This window comes from Felis catus, chromosome B1 (genome assembly GCF_018350175.1).
Source record: "Felis catus isolate Fca126 chromosome B1, F.catus_Fca126_mat1.0, whole genome shotgun sequence".
Lineage (NCBI taxonomy): Eukaryota > Metazoa > Chordata > Mammalia > Carnivora > Felidae > Felis > Felis catus.
The window spans coordinates 133,166,848-133,194,700 of NC_058371.1; the positions used below are offsets into that span (position 1 = coordinate 133,166,848).

Sequence of the window (27,853 nt, forward strand, 5' to 3'; positions counted from 1 at the left end):
CGGACCGCGAGATTGTGACCTGGCTGAAGTCGGACGCTTAACCGACTGCGCCACCCAGGCGCCCCAGAAGTCACACCACTTTTAAGTGGAGACTTTTGGAGCATAAATCAGGAGATTTAATGCTCACTCCCATAGTATCACAAAGGGATTTGATTGCTTTGTATAACCTCCAATCTCCCCCAAACTTAAGAGGGTTTCAGGGAAATGTGCATCTCATGTAAAAAAAAAAAATTAGTTAACTGAAATATTGATGCTGAGCTTTCATGAATAAATGAATCAAACTAAGCTTGGTTGGCCCATAACTTTATTTAAGTCTCCTTAGGACAATACCTCTACTTTCTCTTTTTCCTTCAATTAAACACACACACACACACACACACAAACACACACACGTTTACAGAAAGATACCAAGAGACTACCAAGAGACAATTAGCTGATGCACCATCTCTAGAATTATTTGTAGAATAATTGCACTTAATTGTGCAACACAGCACAAAACTGCTTCTCTGTGAGCAAGTCCAGAGAGCACTTTCTCCAGGATTCCTTTGTCCCTGTGCCAAGCTTTTAGTAGCAATTGCATCATTTCCAAACTCGAGGTGTAGCCAGCCTATCAGAACACGTAGAGGAAATCTGGCTTACTTCTGCCAGTCCTATCAACACCTGGAGCACAGCTTTCCCCTGGACCTTTGTGCAGAAGGTGGCTCTTAGCTGCGGGTAGACAAGGATTGAGCCAGAGAAGGAGTACAGAGCAGAGCCATGAATATTATCTTGGATCTCCTCCTTCTTCTGCTCACCATCATCTACTCCTATTTGGAGGCATTGGTGAAAATTTTCATTCCCCAAAGGAGAAAATCTGTGGCTGGGGAGACTATCCTCATTACAGGAGCCGGACATGGAATAGGCAGGTCGACTGCCTATGAATTTGCAAAACGGAAGAGCAGACTGGTTCTGTGGGATATTAATAAGGTAATGGATTCATTTGCCCCATCTTTTAAAGTCATAAATAAGGCATATGTTTCGAAAATTATTTGACTTAGCATCTGCGTACCTTTGTATTTTTCTTTTTTAATGTTTAATAGCTAACTTCCCTGGTGTCTTATTCTATGTGCATTGGGGTGGTTTGATGAAGGGAACATAACTGAGAACTAAGCAGTGATTTTTTTATGCCATGATATTTAAGTTGATAACAAGATTCAGGAGCCAGGCTACTTCCAAGCTTCCAGTTTCCTTATCTTTGAAATGAAGATAATACCTCACAGGATGGGTAATAACAGGTGTTAGCAAACTCTGGCTAATGGAACAAACCTGGTCCTTGGGCAGGCTGTTGAGCTACCAATGTTTTTTACCTTTTTTAAGGGTTGTCAAAGCAACAAGCAAATAAAGAAACAAAGAAGAACATCCGACAGAACCTCTTATTGCCTCCACTCCCACCCACACAATCCTAAAATATTTACTCTCTCGCAGTTTACAGGAAACTGCGAGACTCCTTGGCAAGAGGATTAAACAAGTGAATTTTATGCACTTAGAACAATGTCTGTCCATACTAAACATAAGCCATTTTAAAAACAACAACAACAACATGCAGTGGGTCAGGCTTTCTCTTGGGCATTCCTATTTTTCTTTGTAAACATTATATTAGCTACTCAAAAATAAAACTGAAATTTTGTATCATTTCCCCTACACTTGTGAATTCTGGAAGTCCATAAAAATAATACACAGAAAAATGCGACAGGATTTTTAGGTTGGAAAAACTGTGAAGTTTTTTTAAGAATCAGATTTTCGGGGCACCCGGGTGGCTCAGTCAATGATGCGTCCAACTTTGGCTCAGGTCATGATCTCATGGTTCGTGGGTTTGAGCTCCACATCGGGCTCTCTGCTGTCAGCACAGAGCCCGCTTGAGACCCTCTGTCACTCTCTCTCTGCCCTCTCCCCATCCATGCTCACTCTCTCAAAAAAAAATAAACATGAAAAAAAAATCAGATTTTCCACAGATCACAGTGAGATTTTATTTATTTTTTTATTTAAAAAAAATTTTTTTTCAACGTTTATTTATTTTTGGGACAGAGAGAGACAGAGCCTGAACGGGGGAAGGGCAGAGAGAGAGGGAGACACAGAATCGGAAACAGGCTCCAGGCTCTGAGCCATCAGCCCAGAGCCTGACGCGGGGCTCGAACTCACGGACCGCGAGATCGTGACCTGGCTGAAGTCAGACGCTTAACCGACTGCGCCACCCAGGCGCCCCCACAGTGAGATTTTAATGGCCATTATGTTACTACTCTCTGATGTTCTTTGCTGTCATGTCCAGTTGTCCTATTTCTTAAAGCCTTCAAAAATGTCATTTTGGGGCACCTGGCTGGTGCCCCGATCAGTCGGTAACTTGTACCTCTTGATTTCAGGGTTGTAAGTCCAAGCCCCACGTTGGGTGTAGAGGTTACTTAAAAATAAAATCTTTAGGGGCACCTGGGTGACTCAGTTGGATAAGCGTCCAATTTTGGCTCAGGTCGTGATCTCACAGCTCATAGGTTTAAGTTCCACGTCAGGCTCTGACAGCTCAGAGCCTGGAGCCTGCTTCGGATTCTGTCTCCCTCGCTCTCTGCCCCTCCCGTGTTCGTGATCTGTCTCTGTCTCTCAAAAATAAATAAATGTAATAAAAAAATTTTTTAAATAAATAATCAATTTAAAAAATTAAACAACAAAATAAAAGAACAAAAGACCTGGCAGGTGGCATTTCTCTTCCCTACTTCCTCCTCCCCTCACCCAGTCAAGATCACCCAACACTGGTGGGAAACAGCTCCAACACTCTCCATATAACTTTCTAACACTGCTTGCCCTGAGTGAGTCTGAGATGTCTGTGGGACATTCTGGTGAAGATATCTAATATGTGGCTGTATATTTAAATTTAAGAGCTTTGTGTTAAAGATATATAAACTCGAGGGGTGCATGGGTGGTTCAGTTGGTTGGGTGTTAGACTTTGGCTCGGGTCATGATCTTGTGGTTTGTGGGTTCAAGACCTGCATCAGTCTCTGTGCTGACAGCCAGAGCCTGGAGCATGCTTCAGATTCCATCTCCCTCTCTCTGTCCCTCCCCCACTCACACTCTGTGTCTCTCAAAAATAAATAAATGTTAAAATTTTTTTAAATAAAAAATAAAATAAAATAAAATCTTTAAAAAAAAAAGTCACTTGATCTTAGAAAAGTAGTTCTTCTCTGGTTCTTTCCAGACAGTAAAGAATACTGTACAAGGAAAAGTTGATACATTTTGTATAACATACACAGGCATTTAATAGATGAGTTGATATACAGGGAAGTGATTTGGCATCAGTTGGTCCTTGAAGAGATTCCAATGAGCTTTCTAGAAGGGGACAAGATTTACAAATTGAGAAAACTGCTGTCTGCTGTTCTTAGGCATTAATGAAAGAAAGAAAGAAAGAAAGAAAGAAAGAGGAAAGAGAAAAAAGAAAAGAAAGAAAGAAGTATAAATCCAGGAAAAAGGCTTGATAAAATATAACCTTTTAATCTCTTTCTAGATATGTGTTTGGGAGAGATGACTGATATTTATTACATTTTTTTATTAAAAAATTTTTTAATATTTATTTTTGAGAAAGAGAGAGAGAGAGAGAGAGAGAGAGAGCAGGAGAGGAACAGAGAGAAGGAGACATAGGATCCAAAGCAGGTTCCAGGCTCTGAGATGTCAGCATAGACACTTAACTGACTGAGCCACCCAGGTGCCCTATTGATTACATTTTTTTTAATTCCAGTGACAAGGAATAAAAATGACTTATTTAAGATTCTGCCTGAAGGATGAGTCACCTAACCTCATAGGGTATCTTTGAATCCCTGAATTTTATGGTTAAACGATGAAGGTATTAAGGGCACCTGCATGGCTCAGTTGGTTAAGCAACCAACTCTTGCTTTCAGCTTGAATAATGATGTCCTGGTTTGTGGGATTGAGCCCCAAGCCTCTGCGCTGACGGAGCCTGCCTAAGATTCTCTCTCTTCCCCTCCCCCACTTGCATGTGTGAGTGTGCTCTCGCTCTCTCTCTCTCAAAATAAAAAAAAAAAAACCAAAACTTAAAAACCAAACATTCAAGGTGTTAAATGATTCACTGTAAGGCTATAAATGTAACTCAGATCTCCTTTAACCTGTGGAAGGTGCCAGCTCTCTTGGTTATGGCTGACTTCTTTTGCCTTAGAGTCATGTTAGCAGTGTGCCCTCATTCAATCTAAACTGTTGCTTTAGGAACACTCTGAAAAGTGGAGTCACTGCAAACTGGGGTTGAGGTTAAAGCAAGTATTTTTGCTTACAAAAAGATAAGACATTACATTTTGTAGTTCTCTAGCTCGGGTAGAAGACTGACACATTATTAATTCTTTAATCAAAGCATCTGATGAAAGCTCTGGTCATGAATTCTCTCTACTGACCATGAGTCTAGAGACAAAAAAATGCATGGTGGTTCTCGTAATCTGACAATGAGCAAGCTACGTCTAAATTGGTGAAAGAAAGGGGCTCCTGGGTGGCTCAGTCGGTTAAGCAACTGACTTCGGCTCAGGTCTTGATCTCACAGTTCGTGGGTTCAAGCCCCGCATCAGGCTCTGTGCTGACAGCTCAGAGCCTAGAGCCTGCTTCGGATTCTGTCTCCCTCTCTCTGCCCCTCCTCCACTTGTGTTCTCTCTCTCTCTCTCTCTCTCTAAAAAATAAATAAAACGTAAAAAAAAAAATTAAAAATAAATAAATAAATAAATTGGTGAAAGAGCTCCTCTCCTCCCTCTTTACTCCTCTGCAAGCCCCAAAAGGCTATGAGGGGATATTGGCTCTGTGACTTTGTGTCCTAATGTCTGTGAGGGTCTGTTCTTTGGGATTTCAGGGTGCTACTCTGGGGCTGAGCCTGAGGTAGTGGAATATGAAGGACCCAAGGGAGGCAGCACTGGCTAAGGGAACCACTTGCCACTCATTCAGGGACCGCCTCAAGTAACAGCCACACTGTGAACATCCCGGTGTGAGAAAAGGGCTTCCAGGCGGCCTTGCCTTTCCATCACAGGGAAGAATCTACAAATTGTGAGAGGAAAAAATGTAATTAAAAAAAATTTTTTAATGTTTATTTTTCAGAGAGAGAGACAGAGCATGAGCATGAGCATCAGCATGAGCAGGGGAGAGGCAAAGGGAGACACAGAATCCAAAGCAGGCTCCCCACTGTCACCACAGAGCCGGACGTGGGGCTCAAACCCACGAACTATGAGATCATGGCCTGAGCTAAAGTCAGATGCTTAACCGACTGAGCCACTGAGGCACCCGAAAAAGTGTAATTTTTAAAACCTTATAATCTCTATAAAATCAACAGATGTCAAAACTTGAAAAGAATTCTAGTTTTCCAGAAATACAGATCAAGAAACATCAGGACAGTTTTTATCTTAGGAAAAAGGTCTTTGAATTTAGGCTGAAAAATTTTCTCTATATCCATGTCTTGGGTTTCTGCATACAAAGTTACTATAAACTTATTATATGTATGAAGTTGTTACATAGATGAGACTCTAGCTGTGGCCTTTGCCCATTTTCACTCTAAAACACTTGAACATAATATTGTATCACCAAGAGTAGTAGCATTGCCTCCCTAGGAAAGGCTTCCTCGAATAAGGATCCTTCTTTCTCCTTCCCTCCTAGTGGCTTAAATCAGAATCATCAAGAAAAGTATGACAGGCAGAGGCATATGGTTTAAAATTACCACTAGTTTAGAATTGCTACCTGGTGCTTTACTGCTACTATATGGTTGGTGCTCAGCAACAATTTGACAATCTGTCAAATGAAAAGCTGAATTTTCTTTTCTTCTGTGTACCCCAGCACCTCCATTCATGACCCCACAAAGGGCAACATCTTTCAAGCATGTTCTTCTGTCTATGAGAGTAGTCTGCTTTTAAAAAACTGCCTCTTGAGAAACCTCTAACCCAAGATAAAAAGCTGGAAAAACATGAAGGGTGTTTGGTTTGGTTTGTTTTGTTTAGATGCAGAATGGCTGTTGAGAATGTAGTCAAACAAGATAAAAACCCATATCTAGTATGAGCACTCACTGGCAGAAACACCACATACACTCCCTTTGCAAGTTAAGCAGGCAGTGTCTCTCACGAAGCTTTTGTACAAACAAGGAAGGCAAAGGGGCGCCTGGGTGGCTCAGTCGGTTAGGCGTCCGACTTCAGCTCAGGTCACGATCTCACAGTCCGTGCGTTCGAGCCCCGCGTCGGGCTCTGGGCTGATGGCTCAGGGCCTGGAGCCTGCTTCCAGTTCTGTGTCTCCCTCTCTCTCTGCCCCTCCCCCGTTCATGCTCTGTCTCTCTCTGTCTCAAAAATAAATAAACGTTAAAAAAAAAAATTAAAAAAAAAAAACAAGGAGGGCATTTTGGACATGAATTTTAATCTTTTATTTGTTTGTTTATTTATTTATTTATTTATTTATTTTTAAAGTAGGCTTCATGTCCAGTGCAGAGCCCAGTGTGGAGCCCAACATGGGGCTTGAACTTGCAAGCCTGAGATCAAGACCTAAAAGGACAGCAAGAGTCAGACACTTACCCTGAGCCACCTAGACATCCCATAGGCTTTAATCTTTAAAGAAATATCTTCTCCAAGTCTTTCTCCCTTTGTCTTGTCCCCTAACTGACCTACATCTTTCTACATTTGTTTTTTCCAATTACAGCACAGTGTTGAGGAAACAGCAGCTGAATGCAGAAAACTGGGGGCCACCGTGCATGTATATGTCGTAGACTGCAGTAACCGAGAAGACATTTATAACTCTGTAAAGCAGGTGAGATTTCAAACTACAAATTCCTTCAAATAATTTTGTATCTATTTCCATGGACAGTGGAAAGATTCTTTATGGCTGCCTGATTTAAATTCTATTTTAGCCTCTGCTAAGGTGGTTGTATGAATAAGGAAGGATATACATTTCTTTCCTTGTATAGAACCCACTCAACCCTGCCTATTATTATTATTTCATATTACTAACCAATTTCTTTCTGATCAGAAGTTTGAGCAGTGGTATAGAGTGACAGAGAAGAGATTCATCACCAGGAGAAAGAATCACTTTCTTAGTTTTATCTTAATCCTATTACTTTTGCAGTAATTCCTTTTTTTTTCTTTATTTTCTCTATGGTATTTTATTTATGTTGCCAGTAATCTAGTCTTCTATAGAAAATGTAATGTTAGTAATTATTGTAACAATTTTTAAAAGAGTAAATATCAAATGAACCAAACACTCTGATAAACTACTGCATCCTTTAATTTCATCTCTACGATAACTCTATTAACCTCATTTGACAGATGAGCAAACTGAGATTTTGCTCTGCTAAGGAGGAGTTAAGCCAGTCCACGATCATATAATTAGTAGGTGGTAGAAACAAGACTACTCAGCACTATAAAAATGTTTGATCAGAACCAATATATCAGTTAATCAACATGAATATTAATTCACTTTATAGATAAAGTTTAAAAATCTATGATTTACATAATATGAAAATTCAGATGTTAAAAAACATAGTTTCTCCTAACTTTATGACAGTGTTCTCTTTGCATCCATTTTTTGGACTAAAGCTCTTTCCAGCCTGAACTCTGAGATTTTTTATCAAGTGGAATAAAGAATCTAATTTGTGGATGACATCAGCCTCAAAACTTTGAGTTTCTATAACATACCCAGTAATTTTTTTCCCTTCACAGGTAAAGAAAGAAGTAGGAGATGTAACCATCTTGGTGAATAATGCTGGGGTAGTATATCCAGCTGACCTTCTTAGTACCAAGGATGAGGAGATTACCAAAACTTTTGAGGTCAACATCCTAGGACATTTTTGGGTGAGTGTGAGAAACATTTCTGGTTTGTGCGTGTCTGACTCATCCTCTTAAGGTACATGAAGTTTGTAATTGGGTTCACACCTTTATATTTGCCTAAAATCAAGAATTACCAAATTAATTTGAGTGGAAGAGTCTCTGAGAGAAAGACACAGAGTTTGAAGAGACACAACTCACCAGAATGTAGGCTAGTTGGTCTGTCTTATCCACCAGAATTTAACACAAAACATGGCATGGATGGACCAAGTGCTCAAAAAATACTTGTGGAGTTTTGCTAAGGGTTGTCAGTATACATTTTTTCAGTACTTTAGAGGAAATATATACAATATACATTCACTTGTGACCTCATGTCATGGAATTTTAGAACTGAAAGGACAACATAAATCACTACTTCTTTGTATGTAGGGGTTGGACATTTTCTGCATGGGACTCAGATAAGCTCTAGATCCATGCTGGAACTTAGATAGATGGCTCTACAAACCTCTTGTAGTTGGTTAGTAGAAGACTGAAATATACCTTTGTAGAAAACATTTCTATGGATTAATCTTACAGTGCCCCAATATCAGTGTAGAGCAAATCTGGATTCTGGAAGAGAGAAGAAAATAGATATGTTCTTTCCATCTTCCCCAACCCCTCACACATGGTAATGAGGATTGATTATTATGACCACAAAAGTACATAGAGACCTCCTGTGTTAGTTGTCTATAGCTGCATAACAAATTTATTAAAATTTAGTGGCCTGAGTTGAGACGGTGGAGTAGTAGGGGGACACTATGCTTGCCTCATCCCTCGAACTCAGCTAGATAAATATCAAATCATTCTGAACACCCAAGAAATTGATCTGAGGACTCAGAGAACAAACTGCACAAATAGAGGGAGAAAAGAGGCCACATCATGGAAATAGGGACAGACTTCAGTGAGCAGCACAACATCCACAGTGGAGGTTTGAGCTGCTTACACCAAGCCTTGCCCATCTGTGCTCTGCAGGTACTTTTATATGAGGGCAAGTATACCTGAGAGCCAGAGCAGCGGTGGGCCCCTCCCCAGAAGACCAGCACAAACCCCCACATGCGTCAAGTCTACTGACTATAGAGTGCTGCAAAGCCTTAACTACAGTGGAAATAAGTTCTGTCCTCTTTTAACAAGAAGACCAAACCATATTAGTTGAAACTCACCACACAGTGGACAAGGTCCAAATACTCCCCACTGAAGGCAAGGAAAAACTCTGCAGTGTACTGACCTGAGGGAAAGAGCATCCAAAACACAACAGCGGAGTGTGCATAGCATACACTAGAAACACTTCATGAAGCACCAGAACCTGGACCTCTTCTTAATAAAGCCATTACTCTCAGGAGTAGGAAACATAACAGGCTTTTCTAACACAAAGAAAACAAAGATCTAGACAAAATGCCAACACAGAGGAATTCATTCCAAAAGAAAGAACAAAAAAGGTCATGGCCAGGGATCTGAAACAGGTATAAGAAATATGGTTGACTCAGAATTTAAAACAACAATGAAAAGGATACTAGCTGAGCTTGAGAAAAGCATAGAAGACACCAGGAGTCCCTTACTGCAGAAATAAAAGACCTAAAATCTAGTCAAGCCAAAATAAAAAATGCTATAACTGAGATGCAAACATGACTGAATGTAATGACTACAAAGATGGAAGAAGCAGAGGAATGAATAAGTGATATAGGAGATAAAATTATGGAAAATAATTAAGCTAAAAAGAAGAGGGAAAAAAATATTGGATCACAAATGTAGACTTAGCAAACTCAGCGACCCCATAAAGCATAATAGTATTTGCTTCATAGGAGTCACAGAAGAAGAAAGAAGGGAAAAGGGCAAAAGGTTTATTTGAGCAAATTTTAGCTGAAAACTTCCCCAATCTGGGGAAGGAAAAACATATCCAAATCCAGGAGGCACAGAGAACTCCCATCAAAATCAATAAAAGCAGGCCAACACCAAGACATATCATAGTAAAATTTGCAAAATACTGAGATAAGGAAAAAATTCTAAAAACAACAAGGGAGATAATCCCTAACTTACAAGGGAAGGCAAATAAGGTTAGCAGCAGATCTAGCCATAAAAACTTGGCAGGCCAGAGGGAGTGGCATGGTATATTCAACATGCTGAATGGGAAAAATATGCAGCCAAGAATACTCTATCCAGCAAGGCTGTCATTCAGAACAGAAGGAGAGATAAAGAGTTTCCCAGACAAACAAAAACTAAAAGAGTTTGTGACCACTAAACCAGCCCTGCAAGAAATATTGAAGAGGACTCTTTGAGTGGGAAAAAAAGACCAAAAGCAACAAAGACTAGAAAGGAACAGAAAAAAATCTCCAGAAAGAATGACTTTACAGATAACACAATGACAGTAAATTCATATCTATCAATAATCACTCTGAATGTAAATGGACTAAATGCTCCGATCAAAAGACATAGAGTATCAGAATGGATAAGAAAATAAGACCTATCTATATGCTGCATACAGGACACTCATTTTAAACCTAAAGGTACTTCCAGATTGAAAGTGAACGAATGGAGACCCATTAGCAAGCTAATGGACATCCAAAAAAAAAAAAAAAGCCAGAGTAGTCATATAGTCATATCAGACAAACTAGATTTTAAACCAAAGACTGTAATAAGAGATGATGAAGAGCACAGTATCATCATATAAGTCTACTGCCAACAAGAAGATCTAACAATTATAAATATTTATGCCCCAAATTGAGAACACCCAAACATTTAAATAACATAACATAACATGACATAAAGAAACTCATTGATAACAATATAATAATAGCAGAGGACTTTAAACCCCACTTACAACAATGGACAGATCATCTAAGCAAAAAAATCAATAAGAAAACAATGACTTTGAATGACACAATGCACCAGATGGTCTTAACAGATATATTCAGAACATTTCATCCTAAAGCATAAGAATACACATTCTTTTTGAGCACACATGGAATGTTTTCCAGAATAGATCACATAGTGGGTCACAAATCAGGCCTTAACAAATACAAAAAGATTGAGATCATACCATGCATATTTTGTGACCACAACACTATGAAACCTGAAATCAACCACAAGAAAAAACTTGGTAAGAGCACAATACATGGAGGCTAAAGAACATCCTACTAAAGAATAAATGGGTTAACCAGGAAAGTAAAGAAGAAATTAAAAAAATACATAGAAGCAAATGAAAATGAAAACATGATGATCCAAAACCTTTGGGATGCAATAGTCATAAGAGGGAAGTATATATCAATACAGGTCTATCTCAAGAAGCAAGAAAAATCTTGGGTGCCTGAGTGGCTCAGTTGGTTAAGCGTCTGACTTCAGCTCAGGTCACGATCTCACAGTTTGTGGGTTCAAGCCCCGCATCAGGTTCTGTGGTGACAGCTCAGAGCCTAGGGCATGCTTCTGATTCTGTGTCTCCTTCTCTCTCTGCCCCTCTCCTACTCATGCTCTCTCTCTCTCTCTCTCAAAAAAAGAAATAAACATTTTAAAAAAAAATCTTTTTAAAAAGCAAGAAAAATCTCAAATATACTACCTAACCTTACCTGTAAAGGAGCTAGAAAAGGAATGAAGCCTAAAGGAAGGAAATAATAAAAATTAGAGCAGAAATAAATGATATAGAAACAACGGAAAAGAACAGTAGAACAGATCAATGAAACTAGAAGCTGGTTCTTTGAAAGAATTAATAAATTGATAAACTTCTAGCCAGACTTATCAAAAAGAAAAGAGAAAGGACCCAAATAAATAAAATCACGAATGAGAGAGGAGAGATCACAACCAACACTACAGAAAGACAAACATTTAAAGAAGAATATCATGAAAAATTGCATACCAACAAATTGGGCAATCTGGAAGAAATGAAGAAATTCCTAGAAACATATAAACTACCGAAGCTGAAACAGGAAAAAATAGAAAACTTGAACAGACCCATAACCAGACAAGAAATTGAATCAGTAGTCAAAAATCTCCCAACAAAAAGGGATGTCTGGGTGGCCCAGTTGGTTAAGCGTCCGAATCTTGATATCAGCGCAGGTCATAATCTCACAGTCAGTGGGTTTGAGCCCTGCATTGGGCTCTGCATTGACAGCAGGGAGCCTGCTTGAGTTTCCCTCTCTCCCACTCCCTCTGCCTCTCCCCTGCTTATTCTCTAAATAAATAAATAAATAAATTTTATTTAAAAAATAAATAAATAAAAAGATTTTTAAAATTTCCCAACAAACATAAGTCCAGGGCCAGATGCCTTCTCAGGGGAATTCTACCAAACACTTAAAGAAGAGTTAATACCTATTCTTCTCAAAGTGTTCCAAAAAATAGAAATGGAAGGAAAACTTCCAAACGTATTCTACAAGGCCAGCATTACCTTGATTCTAAAACTGAAGACCCCATGAGAAAGGAGAACTACAGGCCAATATCTCGAATGAACATGGATGCAAAAATTCTCAACAAGATACTAGCAAACTGAATCCAACAATACTATTCACCATGATCAAGAGGGATTTATACCTGAGATGCAGAGGTGGTTCAATATCCATGAATCAATCAACATGATACACCACATTAATAAAAGAAACGATAAGAACCATATTATTCTCTCAATAGAAGCAGAAAAAGCATTTGACAAAGTATAGCATCCATTCTTGATAAAAAACCTCAACAAAGTAGGGATGGGGGAACATACCTCAACATCACAAAGGGACCCACAGCTAATATCATCCTCAATGGGGAAAAACTGAGAGCTTTTCCTTTAGGGTCAGGAACAAGACAGGGATGTCTGCTCTCTCCATTGTTATTTAACATAGAACTAGAAGTCCTAACCTCAGTGATCAGACAACAAAGAGAAATAAAAGACATCCCAATCAGCAAAGAAGAAGTCAAAGTTTCACTATTCGACATGATACTCTATGTAGAAAACCCGAGGGGCACCTGGGTGGCTCAGTCAGTCGAGTGTCCGACTTTGGTTCAGGTCATGATCTTGAAGTTCATGAGTTCAAGCCCCACATCGGGCTTGCTGCTGTCAGCGCAGAGCCCTTTTGGGATCCTCTGTTCCCCTCTCTCTGTTCCTTCCCCACTTGTGCTCTCTCAAAAAGAAATAAACATTAAAAAAAAATAAGATGAAAACCTGAAAGACCCCACCAAGAAATGGCTAGAACTGATACATAAATTCAGTAAAGTTGCAGGATGCAAAATCAACATACAGAAATCTGTTGCATTTCTATACACCAATAATGAAGCAGCAGAAAGAGAAACCAAGAAATCAATCCCATTTACAATTGTACCCAAAACCATAGGATACCTAGGAATAAACCTAACCAATGAGGTAAAATATCTGTCCTCTGAAAACTACAGAACATTTTTGAAAGAAATTGAACAAGACATAAAGAAATGTTAAAACATTCCATGCTCAAGGATTAGAAGAAAAATATTGTTAAAATGTCTGTACTATCCAAAGCAATCTTCACATTTAATGGAATCCCTAACAAAATACTACCAGCATTGTTTGCAGAGCTAGAACAATCCTAAAATTTGTATGGAACCACAAAAGACCCTGAACAGCCACAGCAATCTTGAAATAGAAAAGTAAAGCTGGAGCCATCACAATTATGGATTTCAAGCTATATTACAAAGCTGTAGTCATCAAGACCATATAGTACTGGCACAAAAACAGACACATAGATCAGTGGGACACAATACAAAATCCAGAAATGGACCTACAACTATATGGTCAACTAAACTTCAACAAACCTATTAAGAATGTCCAGTGGAAAAAAGATAATCTCTTCAGCAAATGGTGTTGGGAAAACTAGACAGCAACATGCAGAAGAATGGAACTGGACCATTTTTTTACACCATACACAAAAATAAATTCAAAATAGATGAAAGACCTAACTATGAGACAGGAAACTATCAAAATCCTAGAGGAGAACATAGGCAGCAACCTCTTTGACCTTGGCTGTAGCAACTTCTTACTAGACATATTTCCAGAGACAAGGGGAAAAAAGCAAAAATGAACTACTGGGACTCATCAAGATAAAAAGCTTCTGCACAGAGGTGTCTGGGTGGCTCAGTCAGTTGAGCGTCATGATTGCTCAAGACATTGATTGACTCTTGATTTCTGCTTAGGTCATGATCCCAGGACTGTGGGATTGAGCCACGGGTCAAGCTCTGTGCTGAGTGTGGAGCCTGCTTGAGATTCTCTCTCTCTCCCTCTGCCCTTCCCCCCCCCCCACTCTCTCTCTCTCTTAAAATAAAAATAATAAAATAAAATAAAAACTTCTGTACAGCAAAGAACACAATCAACAAAACTAAAAGGCAGCCTACTGAATGGTAGAAGATGTTTGCAAGTGACATATCAGATAAAGTCTATCAGATAAAATCTATAAAGAATTTAGCAAACTCAACACCCAAAAACACAAATAATCCAGTTAAGAAATGGGCAGAAGATATGAATACACATCTTTCCAAAGAAGACATACAAATGGCTAACAGACGCATGAAAAGATGCTCAACATTACTCATCATCAGGGAAATGCAAATCAAAACTAGGAAGATATATCACCTCATATCTGTCAGAATGGCTAAAATTAACAATACAAGAAACAACAGATGTTGGTGAAGATGTGGAAAAACAGGAACCCTCTTGCACTGTTGGTGGGAATGCAAACTGTTGCAGCCACTCTGGAAAACAGCAAGGAGGTTCCTCAAAAAGTTAAAAATAGAACTGCCCTGTAATTTAGCAATTGTGCTACTAGGTATTTAGTCAAAGGATACAAAAATACTAATTCAAAGGGGCACATGAACCTCGATGTTTATAGCAGCATTATCAACAATTGCCAAACTATGGAAAGAGCCCAAATGTCCATTGACTGCTGAATGGATAAAGAGGATGTGATGTATATATACACAATGCAATATTACTCAGCCATCAAAAAGAATGAAATCTTAGCATTTGCAATGACATGGATGGAGCCAGAATGTATTATGCTAAGCAAAATAGAGAAAGACAAATAACATGATTTCACTCATATATGGTATTTAAGAAATGAGACAGATGAACATAGAGGGGAAAAAAGAGAAGCAAACCATAAAACAGACTTTTTTGTTATTATTTTGAGAGAGAGAGCAAGAGCATGAGCAGGGGAGGGCAAAGAGAGAGGGAGAGAGAGAATCCCAAGTAGGCTCCATGCTCAACTTGGAGCCTGACACAGGGCTCAATCTCACAACAGTTAGCTGAGCTAAAAGCAAGAGTCCAACGCTCAACTGACTGACCACCTAAGAGTCTGTGCCCCCAGACTCTTAATGATAGCGAACAAACTAAGGGTTGATGGAGGGAGATGGGTGGGGGATGGGTTAAATGGGTGATGGGCATTAAGGAGGGGGCTTGTTGGGATGAGCACTGGGTGTTATATGTAAGTGATGAATCACCAACTTCTACTTGTTAAAACAAACAAAAATAATTTAAAAAATTAGTGGCTTGAGGCAACATAAGTGTTTATTTTCCTTTCACAGTTTCTGTGGGTCAGAAATTTGGGAGTGACTTGGTTTCCCAGTTCTGGCTTTATGAATTTGCATAGGGTCCATAGGGTGTGTTTATAAAATTCTCATAAAATATTATTAATATTTCTCACAAAACAGTAAAACCTTTTTGGAAATAAAGACCTTTTATTTCCCGTAACATCAATATGTTAATACATGATGTTACAAACAGGGAGATACTAAATCTATTCATGATGGATAATGATTGTAAATCAGGACAGAATTCAGCTGTTTCTAGTTAACTTGCTATAGTTACACATGATTTCAACTCTTCTCATTAGAATGGTAAAACCCTAAACTAAAAAAAAAAAGTTACATGATACCAGACTACCATAGGAAATCTTCTCAGTTCTGAAAACTCTGAATTTTTCCCTTGATATTATTGTTCATATGATATATCCATAAAGGAGATATTTGATTGCTTCTGAAGGCAAGACAGAGGAATATTAAGATGAGTTCTTAGCATGTGATATTCAGTGCACAGCCCTCAATGCCAATTTAAACAAATACATTTCAATCTTTTTCATTTCTATAGAAGTAATCATGAAATCTTGGCACATATTCCATTTCATCACAAAAGTCTCAAATGCTCTTTTTTCTTAAAAATAAAACTACCTACTTTTGAAACTTAACACCTGTGCCATTGTTTTTTTTCTTTCTTCAATGATCTTTAAGATCACAAAAGCACTTCTTCCATCAATGATGAAGAGAAATCATGGCCACATCGTCACAGTGGCTTCAGTGTGTGGCCATGGGGTGATTCCGTATCTTATTCCATATTGGTAAGTACTATTTTCCAGCAATGCCATATAGATAGATGGATGGATACATAATACATACATACATAATACATACATACATACTCACATACTTTTAAGGGTTTATTAGACCTTAGATTCTAATCTTCATAGCAGGGTTATCTATGAAACTGGCTGTAATTGTTTAAAATATTTTCAGATTTCTGAAAACTCCTCTGTAAAGCAATGAAATGTAATGCCATGTTTCCATCATATCCTGGAATGAGTACATGTTGATAAAAGAAACAGGGAACCCACGGACTAAGAAGTAAAACATACAGAAGTCCAAATGAACATAAATGTATTCCATAGCCTGCATGCCCAAGATAAGCTAATTAGGGTGACCCCTGAATCAGAACATTTTCCAGTATTCTCGTGCCATGAAAGATTGTGTGTGTGTGTGTGTGTGTGTGTGTGTGTGTGTGTGAGAGAGAGAGAGAGAGAGGAACAGAGACAGAGAGATTAAGAGAAACCGTCTACCTGATTAAAAGATGCAGATAGTACACTCCATGATCTACCAAGGACACAAAGAGAAAAGGTTGAGAGGCCCTGAGGATACACTATTTGCAAAATATCTTTTCCTTATAAACTTCTTCAATGGCATCTCATTTCCTTACTTCTGCTTTATATCAACTTCATAGAAAAATTTAACTTGCTAACATTTGGTCCAGTTCTTTTTGTAACAGTCAACACATGAGTATCAGTGGGAGGGTGTAGGGGTGCATAATTAATGGATTTATTATTTACTTATACATAATGGTTAAGGTTAAACTGAGTCATGGACAAAATTACTTCTAACACTGAATGTGGTCACAGACATGGCTACATTTCAATGAAGTTAAGGGGTCATTGCACAGACATACGGTGTTTCAAGCTGTCTCTAGCATCTTTTTTTTAATGTTTACGTATTTTTGAGAGAGAGAGTGAGTGGGGGAGGGGCAGAGAGAAAGGGAGACACAATCTGAAGCAGGCTCCAGGCTCTGAGCTGTCAGCACATCTTAAAACACAAGTAAGAATTTCACAGAGTAAACATTTGCTATTGTTTTAATGTTTAGAAATGTGGAACCCAATATAATAATACTTTTCCATTTTCTCTTCTCCCTTAAGAAAGCATCCAGCCTTTAACTTTACTGTTCTTCTTGTCACCTGGGTCAAAACTACAATGAAAAGGGGCACCTGGGTGGCTCTATCAATTGAGCATCCAACTCTTGATTTCAGCTCATGTCACCTGCATTTAGAAACGAGAAAATCAGGGGTGCCTGGGTGACTCAGTCATTTAAGCGTCCGACTTTGGCTCAGGTCATGATCTTACGGCTAGTGGGTTCCAGCCCCATATCAGGCTCTGTGCTGACAGTTCAGGGCCTGGAGCCTGCTTCAGATTCTGTGTGTTCCCTGCTCTCTGCCCCTCCCCTGCTCATGATCTGTGTGTGTCTCTCTCTCAAAACTGAATAATTAAAAAAAAAAAAGAAAGAAATCAGAAAATCAAAGAAGATAAAGTGATATGCTGAAGACTGCACACACAACACACATCACCTAAAATCTTTTTACTCCAGATTTTCACAATGAAATTAAGAAGCCAAAGTGGCCTCCAGTGTCAAGAGAAACTAGCAACTAAGTTAACAAGAGAGGAGAAATGCATACGGTCCCACAGAAGTTTCAATGTAGATATTAGTTATGTAGTTTTTCTAAATACGTCTTTCCTGATTCATATTTTTCAAAGTAAGACAGCAGTTAAAACTGATTAGGCAAGAGTTTGAAGACTGAATGGAAAACCTTACCTGTAGGGTGGAAAAGTAAGCAGTAAGCCAGTTAATACATTACTAGGATTTGTTCTATTGCTATCATCGCTAAGTAAGAAACTGGTACATTTAAGAAAAAGTAAATGAAAATTGATGACCAAGTGGAAGATTTGGAAAATTGGCTTCTACTTATTCTCGAACCAAATCAGCATTGCCTTCTTGCAGAAAGCTGGAGAATGTGTTTCACTGTACCTTAGCTAACAATGGTGGGTAATTCTCTTACAGTTCCAGCAAATTTGCTGCTGTTGGCTTCCACAGAGCTCTGACATTAGAACTTGAAGCCTTGGGAAAAACTGGAATCCAAACCTCGTGTCTCTGCCCAGTTTTTGTGAATACTGGGTTCACCAAAAACCCAAGCACAAGGTGAGGTCAAAGTCAAGTCAGGATGAAAATATGGCATGAGAAATTGACCTGAAAACTGTAGGAGATTTTTAGGTGGGTCAACTGAGAAAATAGAAAAAAGTGAAAAAGGAAAAAAATATTTTTTTTAATTTTTTTTTCAACGTTTATTTATTTTTGGGACAGAGAGAGACAGAGCTTGAACGGGGGAGGGGCAGAGAGAGAGGGAGACACAGAATCGGAAACAGGCTCCAGGCTCCGAGCCATCAGCCCAGAGCCTGACGCGGGGCTCGAACTCACGGACCGCGAGATCGTGACCTGGCTGAAGTCGGACGCTTAACCGACTGCGCCACCCAGGCGCCCCAAAAATATTTTTTTTTAATGTTTATTTCTTTTTGAGAGAGAGACAGATCGGGAGTGGGGTAGGGGCAGAGAGAGGGAGACACAGAATCTGAAGCAGGCTCCAGGCTCCAAGCTGTCAGCACAGAGTCTGATGCGGGGCTCAAACTCACAAACTGTGAGATCATGACCTGAACCAAAGTTGGATGCTTAAAAGACTGAGCCACTCAGGCACCCCAAAATGTTTTTCTTAATGTTGTATTGCCTTTTTCACTTTGAAATGAGATGAACAAAGGGAAAAAATTCATTGAGGACTGGCAGGAGTGACCAGCTACTGATGATTTAGGCAATTGGGGTTTATTTGTGATCAGGTTAAAGGTTCAACACACTCAGGTGCCAAGAGGGAGTGAAGGGGTGGGGCAGGCTGGAGAGGTGTGCTTTTTTTTTTTTTTTTTTTTGCTTTTTTTTAATGTTTATTTATTTTTGAGAGAAAGAGAGAGCGAGCACAGGCAGGGGAAGGGAAGAGAGAAAGAGGGAGACAGAGAATCCAAAGCAGGTTCCAGGCCCTGAACTGTCAGCATGGAGCATAACGTGGGGCTTGAACTCACCAACCGTGAGATCATGACCTGAGCCAAAGTCAGATGCTTAACCAACTGAGCCACCCAGGCACCCCAGTGTGCTTTTTTTTCTTTAAGTTTATTTATGCATTCATTCTGAGAAACAGAGAGAAAAAGCATAGGGGGAGGCGCAGAGAGCAAGAGGAAAGAGAGAATCCCAAGCAGGCTTCTAGCTGTGCTGTTAGCACACAGCTGGACGCAGGGCTCAAACCCACAAACCATGACATCATGACCTGAGGCAAAATCAAGAGTCGGACGCCCAACCGACTAAGCCACTCAGGCACCCCTGGATAGATGTGCTTAGGGGATGTCAAGAATGTCCTCTCCTGGAAACCCACTCCCAAGATGAGCAATACCTAACATCCCCCTCTCCCATTTGTGGTTCATCCTCCTCAAATAGAGTATGGAAAGGTACAGATATATGCCCTTTTCCATTTTCCACAGTGCTAGCATGAAGTACTCCAATATCTTTCAAACTTGTCCTAAGAATCATCACCTATGCTTCCATAAACAATAAATGTTCTTAGGGTCTTCCTTAGAGATTCTGATTCAGTAGGCTGTGATGAGCTCCAAGAATGAGTTGTTTTGTTTTGCTTTGCTTTGCTTTACAAGCATACCTACCAAGTGAGTCTGGAGACAGGTTTGGAAAACATTGATGTATTAAATATAATCACAGTATTTGATTACCACCTTGATTACCATTTGATTACCATTACCACCTTGTCCTCTGTGAAAGTGCAAATATTCTTAGAAGCAGCAATAAATTGAGTCCCTAATCCTTTAGTCAAGGTGAACTTCTATGACAACTTTGTCTCTGGTAAAGGAGGATTTGAGACCATAAGAGAGGAGAAATTGGTCCTGAAAGGAGAGTAAAAAGGCAGAAAGGTGAGCAGAAGGATGCTAAAATTAAGATACCTTCTTCACAAATTTGCCTCAATTCTGGTATTTTTCTGCTGCAGGTTAATAAAATCTGAAGCCAGTTTATTTCTGGAGGGGAATTAGTCCTAAATACATTCATTCAAAAGAGCTAACAGATTCTCCTTTAAGCTTAGCCTCATTTGAAGCTATCAACCCTGAACTCTGAATTATCTGGGTTGTCTCTGGAGCTGTGGTCACCCCCTGGCAGGGGAGTCCTTAATAGTGTTAGGCCGTAGATACTTAGCAGTAATACAATATTTAAGTAAATACTATGGTACGCTTGGGACTCTGGGCTCAGTTTTCTTAAAAAGCAAACTGGGCCTAATAAAAACCCTCCTGGGAAGCATTTAAGCTTAGTGTATGCCAAGAGAGCCAGATGAACTGGTAGGGAAGGCACAATAGATGAGAAGAGTAAGGCTAATAAGATCCTAGGTGGTGTGGATGCCTGGGAGCAACCCCAGAGTCTGACAGCCGATGCTGAAGATGTGGGATTGATTACACCCAGACTGCTGGATTCTGAATATTCCTCGGCAAAAGCTAACATGTCCATAAAGTGAGGTTTGGCTCAGAGGCTGGGTTGATGAAACCAGCTAGGAAAAATCAGGGAGACAAAAGGCAGAACCCAATAATTTAGAGAGGTATTGATTTGTATTACTCTCTGCTGGCTTGCTACTCAATGTTATGGAAACCTCAATCACATAATAACCTGTAGTATATCACAGAATATGTCAGGGAAGGAAGTTATATAATGCACTAACTGCTTACTTAACTCTTCTACACAACCTTTTTATTCACTGGCCGTTCAGCCCATGCCTGGACATCTTCATTTTGATGCAACACTTCCAATCCATTTACATTTTAAACTCTAATCATCATCTTGAACTAATGGGCATTCTACACTGGGCCTGTGGTTATGAATAAATATTCAAGAACCCATGTAGGGGCACCTGGGTGGCTTATTTGGTTGGGTGTCCACCTCTTGATTTTGGCTCAAGTCATGATCCCAGGGTCATGGGATCAAGCCCCGCATCAGGCTCGAGCTAAGCATGGAGCCTGCTTGAGATTCCCTGCCCACACCTCTCCCCTGCTCTCTCTAGAAAGAAAAGAAAAAAAGAAAGAAAGAAAGAAAGAAAGCAAGCAAGCTCATGTACACAGTTTTCAGTATAAGCAAGGCTACACCTCCAGTAGCAATGCTATACTCCCTGTGCACATCTGGAACTCTCATTAAATTGCAGTATAGGTGATTCAGAGGTGGATCTCAAGTACTGAGTGCCTTCAAATCCAGCTTTATGGGATAACTCCAGAAGAAAGAGAGTATGCTTAGCAAAGCTTTGTATTAAATAAGCCTGAAGAAAGATGTCAGATGTTTCCTTTCTGTCCCATGAGTAATCCTACCCACCATTCTGCCTTGCCTCTTCACATCTGTCATTTAATTCCTCTCCACCCTTTTGATATTTCGACTGAGTGAGCCATAAAACATGCATACCTGGTGTGAAAGTTTAAGACTGTGATAACAAAACATTCCCATGGCATGTGGGGGTGGGGGTTGGTGGGGGCAGGTGGCGTTTGTGCAGTGAATCCTGGAACCTTTTAAATCCTAATTTGGTGATATAAGTTAATTTTCCTGCCTTTGTTAATTAAAACGACAACAAAAAGAACCAAACTTTTTTCTTCTTAATCATAGACTATGGCCTGTATTGGAGACAGATGCAGTTGCAAGAAGCTTGATAGATGGAATACTTACCAATAAGAAAATGATTTTTGTTCCATCATATATCAATCTACATCTAATACTAGGAAGGTAAGTACAGCACAAAACATCTAAAATGCTAAAACACCAGTGGAGCTACTGTCGAGATGAAGAGTCTTTCAGTCGTGAAAGTTGCTGTGGAAACTCTCTGTGCCTGAGGAGAACGGTTACATTGTCTCTGTTATTGCCTTATTCAATCTATAAAAAAAAGAATGATTCATTTGCTCTAACATCTCAGTTTAATCTTTGCCAGAGACTATTTCAATTGAAGGAAACACAGTTGCAAGAGAACACAGTATCGCTAAAAATAAAGGGTCTATTTAAAAGCCTGCTGGAGTTTTGACTGAAATTGCATTGAATCTATTGATCAATTGGGGGAGAAATAACATTAACAATTTTGAGGCTTCCAATCCAAGAAAACAAAGAACCCAAAATATCTTTCCATTTTGTTCTTTTATCTTCTTCAGTATCTCCACACAACATTTTATAGTTTTCAGTGTAAAAGTCTTACACAGCTTTTATCAGGTTTATCCCAAAGCATTTCATGTTTTTGACGGTATTTCAAAAGGCAGTTAAAACAATTTTTCTATTTCCCATTGTTTGGTGCTGGTGTGTGTGTTTGATTTTTGCATTTTATCTTGTATTTTAGCAACCTTGCTAAACTCATCTCTAGCAGTTTTTTGTAGATTCTAACAGACTTTTTTTTTACAGATTATTTTAGATGATAGTATTGTCGGCAAATAAAGACACTTTTACTTCTTTTCCAATCTGTATGGTTTTTCTTCTTACTATATGACACTGGCTAGAACTTTGCATGCAATGTCACATAGGATTGGTGAGAGCATACATCCAAGTAGTCTTCTTGAGCTTAGAAGAACAGTACTCAGTATTTCACAGTTAAGTATAATGTTAGCTATAGATGTTTTTTCATAGATGCTTTTTATCATGTTGAGGAAGTTCCCTTCTGTTACTATTTTGATGAGAGTATTTACCAAGAGTAAATATCAGTTGTCAAATGCTTTTGCTGATGATATTAAGATCATATGTTCTTTCCATTTTAGTTTGTTGATATGGTGAACTACACGGATTCATTTTAAAAATAAACCACCCTCGCATTGTAATGTCTTTGTCTGATATTGCATCATGATAATATTGACTTCATAGAATGAGTTGGAAAGTACTCTTCTTCTCTTTTCCGGAATAGCTTGTGTGGTATTGGCATTATTTTTTCTTTAAACATTTGGAGAATTCACCAGTGAAGCCATCTAGGCCTGGTGCTTTCTTTAAGGGGAAGTTTTTAACTAGAAATACAATTTCTTGGGGCGCCTGGGTGGCGCAGTAGGTTAAGCGTCCGACTTCAGCCAGGTCACGATCTCGCGGTCCGTGAGTTCGAGCCCCGCATCAGGCTCTGGGCTGATGGCTCGGAGCCTGGAGCCTGTTTCCGATTCTGTGTCTCCCTCTCTCTCTGCCCCTCCCCCGTTCATGCTCTGTCTCTCTCTGTCCCAAAAATAAATAAATGTTGAAAAAAAAATTATAAATACAATTTCTTTAAAACCTATAGGGCTTTTCAGGCTGCTTATTTCTTCTTGGTAATGTGTGTCTTTCAGAGAATTTGTCCATTTCATCTAAGTTGTCAAATTCATAGGCATAAATTTATTCAAAATCTTCCCTTATTGTACTTGTAATATGTTTAGAATGTCTGATTCTTGATATTGGAAATTTATATTTATTTTTCTGTTCTCATCAGTCTATCTAGAGGTTTATCAATTTAGTGATTTTTCCAAAGAACTAGCATTTGGTCTCTTTTATTTTTTTATCTATTTTTTTGTGTGTTCTATTTCACTAATATCTGTTCTGATCTTTATTATTCCTTTTATTCTATTATTCACTTATTGGCTCTTCTTTTTCTAGTTTGTCAATGTAGAAACTGAGTTCATTGATTTTTTTTTCCAGCATAGGCACTTAGCGCTATAAATTTCCCCCTGTGTACTGTTTTTAGTTCTGTCCCTCAAATTGTGACATTCTATGTTTTCATTTATATTCTGTTAAAATACTTTCTAATTTCCCTTTTGTATCATGGTTTACTTAGAAATGATTTTTTTAGTTTCTAACTTTTTGGAGATTTTCTAGACATTTTTCTGATTTCTAATTTAATTAAACTTTGTATGACTTGAATGTTTTAAATTTACTGAGACATGGTTAAGTTCAGAACATGGTTTATCTTGGTAAGTGTTCCACATGCACCCAAAAAGAATGAGTATTCTGTATTGTTGAGTTTTCTATAAATGTCAGCTTATGTCAAACTGGTTGATAGTGTTGTTCAAATCTTCTGTATTTTTCGCTGATTTTCTGTTTATTTTATCAATTATTGAAAGGAGGCTCAAAATCTGTAGCTATTGTGAATTTGTCTATCTTCTTTGCTTTTCTTTCCATTCTCGCTTCCCGTATTTTGAAGCCCTTTTATTATGTGTATAAGCAATTAGGATTATTTTGTCCTCTAAATGAGTTAACTACTTTGTCATGTTGGAAGTGACCTTGTTTATCCTTGCTATGAAATCTACTGATATTAATATAACCACTTCAGCTTCTTTATATTAATATTATCTTACTGAATCTTTTTCTGTCCTTTTACTCTGTCTTTTACTCCTATTTGTTTCCTTATATCTGAAATGTGCTTTTGTAAGCAGTATATAGGTGTTTGTTTTTTTGTTTGTTTGTTTTTTACTCTAATTTGACAATCTATCGGGGCAATTTAATAGGGGGTATTTAGACTCTACATTTAATATGATTATTGATATAGTTCTAAAACTTACTTTAAAGCTTGCTATTTGTTTTCTATTTATCCCATTTAATCTTGGTTCCTTTTTTTCTCTCTGCCTCCTTTTGGTTTGATTGAATACTTTCATGTTTTTATTTTATTTCCTTTGTTGGCTTACTAGCTATAATGCTTTGTTTTGTTACTTTAGTTATTGCTTTAGGGTTCATAGTACGCATCTTTAATTTATCACAGCCAATCTCCAAATGATATTATACAACTTCATGTACAGTCTAAGAACCTTACAATGGTATACTTCTATTTCTTCCTTCCTACTTTAGGCTATGATTGTTGTACATTTTACTTTGACTACATAGTTTTTGTTTGTTTAAACAGCCAATATCTTGTTAAAGAGATTTAAATAACAAAGAAAATTCTTAAATGTTCATCCATGTGGTTAATATTTCTAGTGCTCTTTATTCATTTGTATAGATCCAGACCTCTATCTGGTATCATTTCCCCTCTGCCTGAAGGGTATCCTTTAACAGTTTCTCAGGGAAGTTCTGCTGGTTATGAATTCTTGCACCTTTTGTATGTTTAACACACTCTTTATTTTGCCTTAAGTTTTAAAAGATACGTTCACTGATCTAGGTTGGTAGATTTTTGTCTTTCAGTACTTAAATGATATTCTCTACCACCTCCATGATTTCCATATTATCTCTGCTAGAGGCTGTTCTATCATTTTTAAAGGAACACAATATAATAAAGTTGATTAGGAACGAAGGTCCCACCTAAGTTCAAAAACCACTGTACCACTTACCAGTTCTTTGACCATGGATAAGCTATTTAGCCTCTATGGCCTCATATTTTCCATATATAAAATGGGGATGGTGATAATACCTCCTGTCTAAGCATACCATAAGAATAAAATAACATAACGCAAGGAAAGCCCCTGCCATTAAAAAAGACACAGAAGTCAGATGTTAAGAGTTTAGGAGGTAGAACTTACATAGAATTCTAGGAAGAGGGGGTGCTTGGCTGGATCAGTTGGTAGAGCATGCAACTCTTGATATTGGGGATATAAGTTCAAGCCTCACACTGGGTGTAGTGATTACTTTAAAAGACCTTTAAAAAAATGCTAAGAAGAAATAGGATAATTTACCCAGAAGAGATAATCTCTCAGCTTTCTTCTGAGGGACAGTTTATAATAAATTGAAATTATGTCAATGAGAACTATACAAACTTGATAAGCTCTTGGGTCATTTTGAAACAAATTCATATAAACTGCTAATTTGGAATAGACCAATTCAAGAACAGTGGACAAACTGCATTGCTGCATCAATTTCAATCTTCCATTTTAGTTTAAATAGACTAACTTAAATTAGCCTAACCTTGACCTCATAGCAACATCATCTCAAGAGTTGACTAAGTGTTTTGTTGCCAAGCAACTGTAGGAAATGAGTTTCGTGGGATTCCTCCTCTCTTGGGGCTCAAACCAGGTCATATTAATGTAGAAAAAATCAAAATCATAGAATATTTGCATATGAACAAGAGAATGAGCATCCCTATCCTGTCAGAGTTGGAGAATAAGTATCCCTGTACAATAAACAAGAGTCTCAAAATCTTTGGTACTATTGTGGAGCTGTCATGGTGGTTTGTTACTGAGCAACTGGGAAATATAGTTAATATTCTCCACATAAAATTCCTTTTACAGACATAGACAATTTTGTGAGCAGATGCAAGTATTAACATGGAGGTTTCCTTGTGAGAATAGTTACAAGGCATGTACAAGTTCTCTTATATTTGTCTTTCTCTCAGCCAGAACTTCCCTGCCTCTCTGCTTATCCATCCATCTTCCACTCTACCTAAGGCAAGGATGTAAATCTTGCATTAGTCAACAGTACCAAAGTATTTTTCAATATGACTTTCTTTGCAGATGACTACATCTGCTTTCTTATATTCACATGTCGGCTCTTCCTTTCATCTGCCTGCTCAAATCTTACCCATCCTTGAACACTTTTGAAGTTTCCCTTCACTATTCCAGCCCATATTAATCCTCCTCACAGTTATAGTCCTTAATTAGAGAAGGCTAATATTTTTTAATAATTATTTCAAGGTGATCTCTCATCTCATTTTAGCCTCTCCGCTCAACAATAAGCTCCTCAGGCAGGAGCTGTTTTTCGAGGACTTTTGTCTACCTTATTATAAAGTACATAATGGATATTCAGTAAATAGTTAAGGAGGGGTGGAGGGAAGGATGGAGTGGGTTCTGGTGGTGTCTCTCTGTGAATGCTTAATATCAGTGTTCATGGACAGTTTCAGCAGTAAGTCCAGACCTTCAGTTTCAGATCTTTATCACATATAATCTCATATAAGATTTTACTAATATGAGAAGGCTTGAAGAGTGGTATATATCAGTGCTTTCCTTATATATCTATAGTATTTGAACGATGAATATTAAAACACACACACACACACACACACACACACACAAAGGAAAGAGAGGTTGTTGTGAAGGAAGAAAGGAAGAACAGAGAAAGATTAAATGCAAACCAGATAACTCTCAAGGTATTCTAACTGACGACAAGAAAGAACTTCGGTGTCAAAAATTTTTAATTGAAAACTTTTCTACTTTTTTTCCCATACAGATTTCTTCCTGAACGTGCCTTGGCAGCTATAAATCGTTTACAGAATATTCAATTTGAAGCAGTGATTGGCCACAAAACCAAAAGGAAATGAATAAACGAGCTCCAGCCAGAAATGCAGCTTAATGATGTAAATCTAAGTTTAGAATTAATGCTTCAAAGCTTTATTTCACATTTTTCAATAATGTTAATAATAAAAACATTGGTTTGACATTAGCAGCAGTCAAATGAACAAGACTAATTACCTGTCTTTCTCAAGAATATTAATGTAGTTTTACTAGTCAGATCCATTTTTCATTCCACATCTCTTAAAAACTTTTATGCTTACATAAACATACTTAAAAGGTAATTTTTCTTTAAGAGATTTTATTTTTTTTCTTTCTGCTTACGGGGGAACAAAGCTACCTCTCCAAAAGTAAACACAAAGAGAACTTATTTACACAGGGAAGTTTGAAGACCTTATCAACATGCACACAGTGTGAGATAGCAGTTAGAAACAAATTTAAGC

At 38.3% G+C, this 27,853-nt stretch overlaps 1 protein-coding gene across 1 annotated transcript; it reads left to right on the forward strand.

Moving 5' to 3' along the window:
• The first annotated feature begins 653 nt into the window (after positions 1–653).
• Positions 654–27,561, forward strand: HSD17B13 (hydroxysteroid 17-beta dehydrogenase 13). Its single transcript, XM_003985204.5, has 7 exons — positions 654–966; positions 6,682–6,789; positions 7,698–7,829; positions 16,062–16,168; positions 18,208–18,345; positions 21,880–21,996; positions 27,349–27,561. Exons 1-7 carry the CDS (start codon positions 757–759, stop codon positions 27,437–27,439), a joined length of 903 nt encoding a protein of 300 aa, XP_003985253.1. The 5' UTR covers positions 654–756; the 3' UTR covers positions 27,440–27,561.
• Positions 27,562–27,853: the final 292 nt, after the last annotated feature.

Bases quoted from the DNA above. Each gene is read 5' to 3' on its own strand.
- HSD17B13 (XM_003985204.5), top strand. From the start codon at position 757: ATGAATATTATCTTGGATCTCCTCCTTCTTCTGCTCACCATCATCTAC. The intron at 6,790-7,697 runs GTGAGATTTCAA...TTCCCTTCACAG, and splicing joins TTTATAACTCTGTAAAGCAG to GTAAAGAAAGAAGTAGGAGA. The intron at 16,169-18,207 runs GTAAGTACTATT...ATTCTCTTACAG, and splicing joins CCGTATCTTATTCCATATTG to TTCCAGCAAATTTGCTGCTG.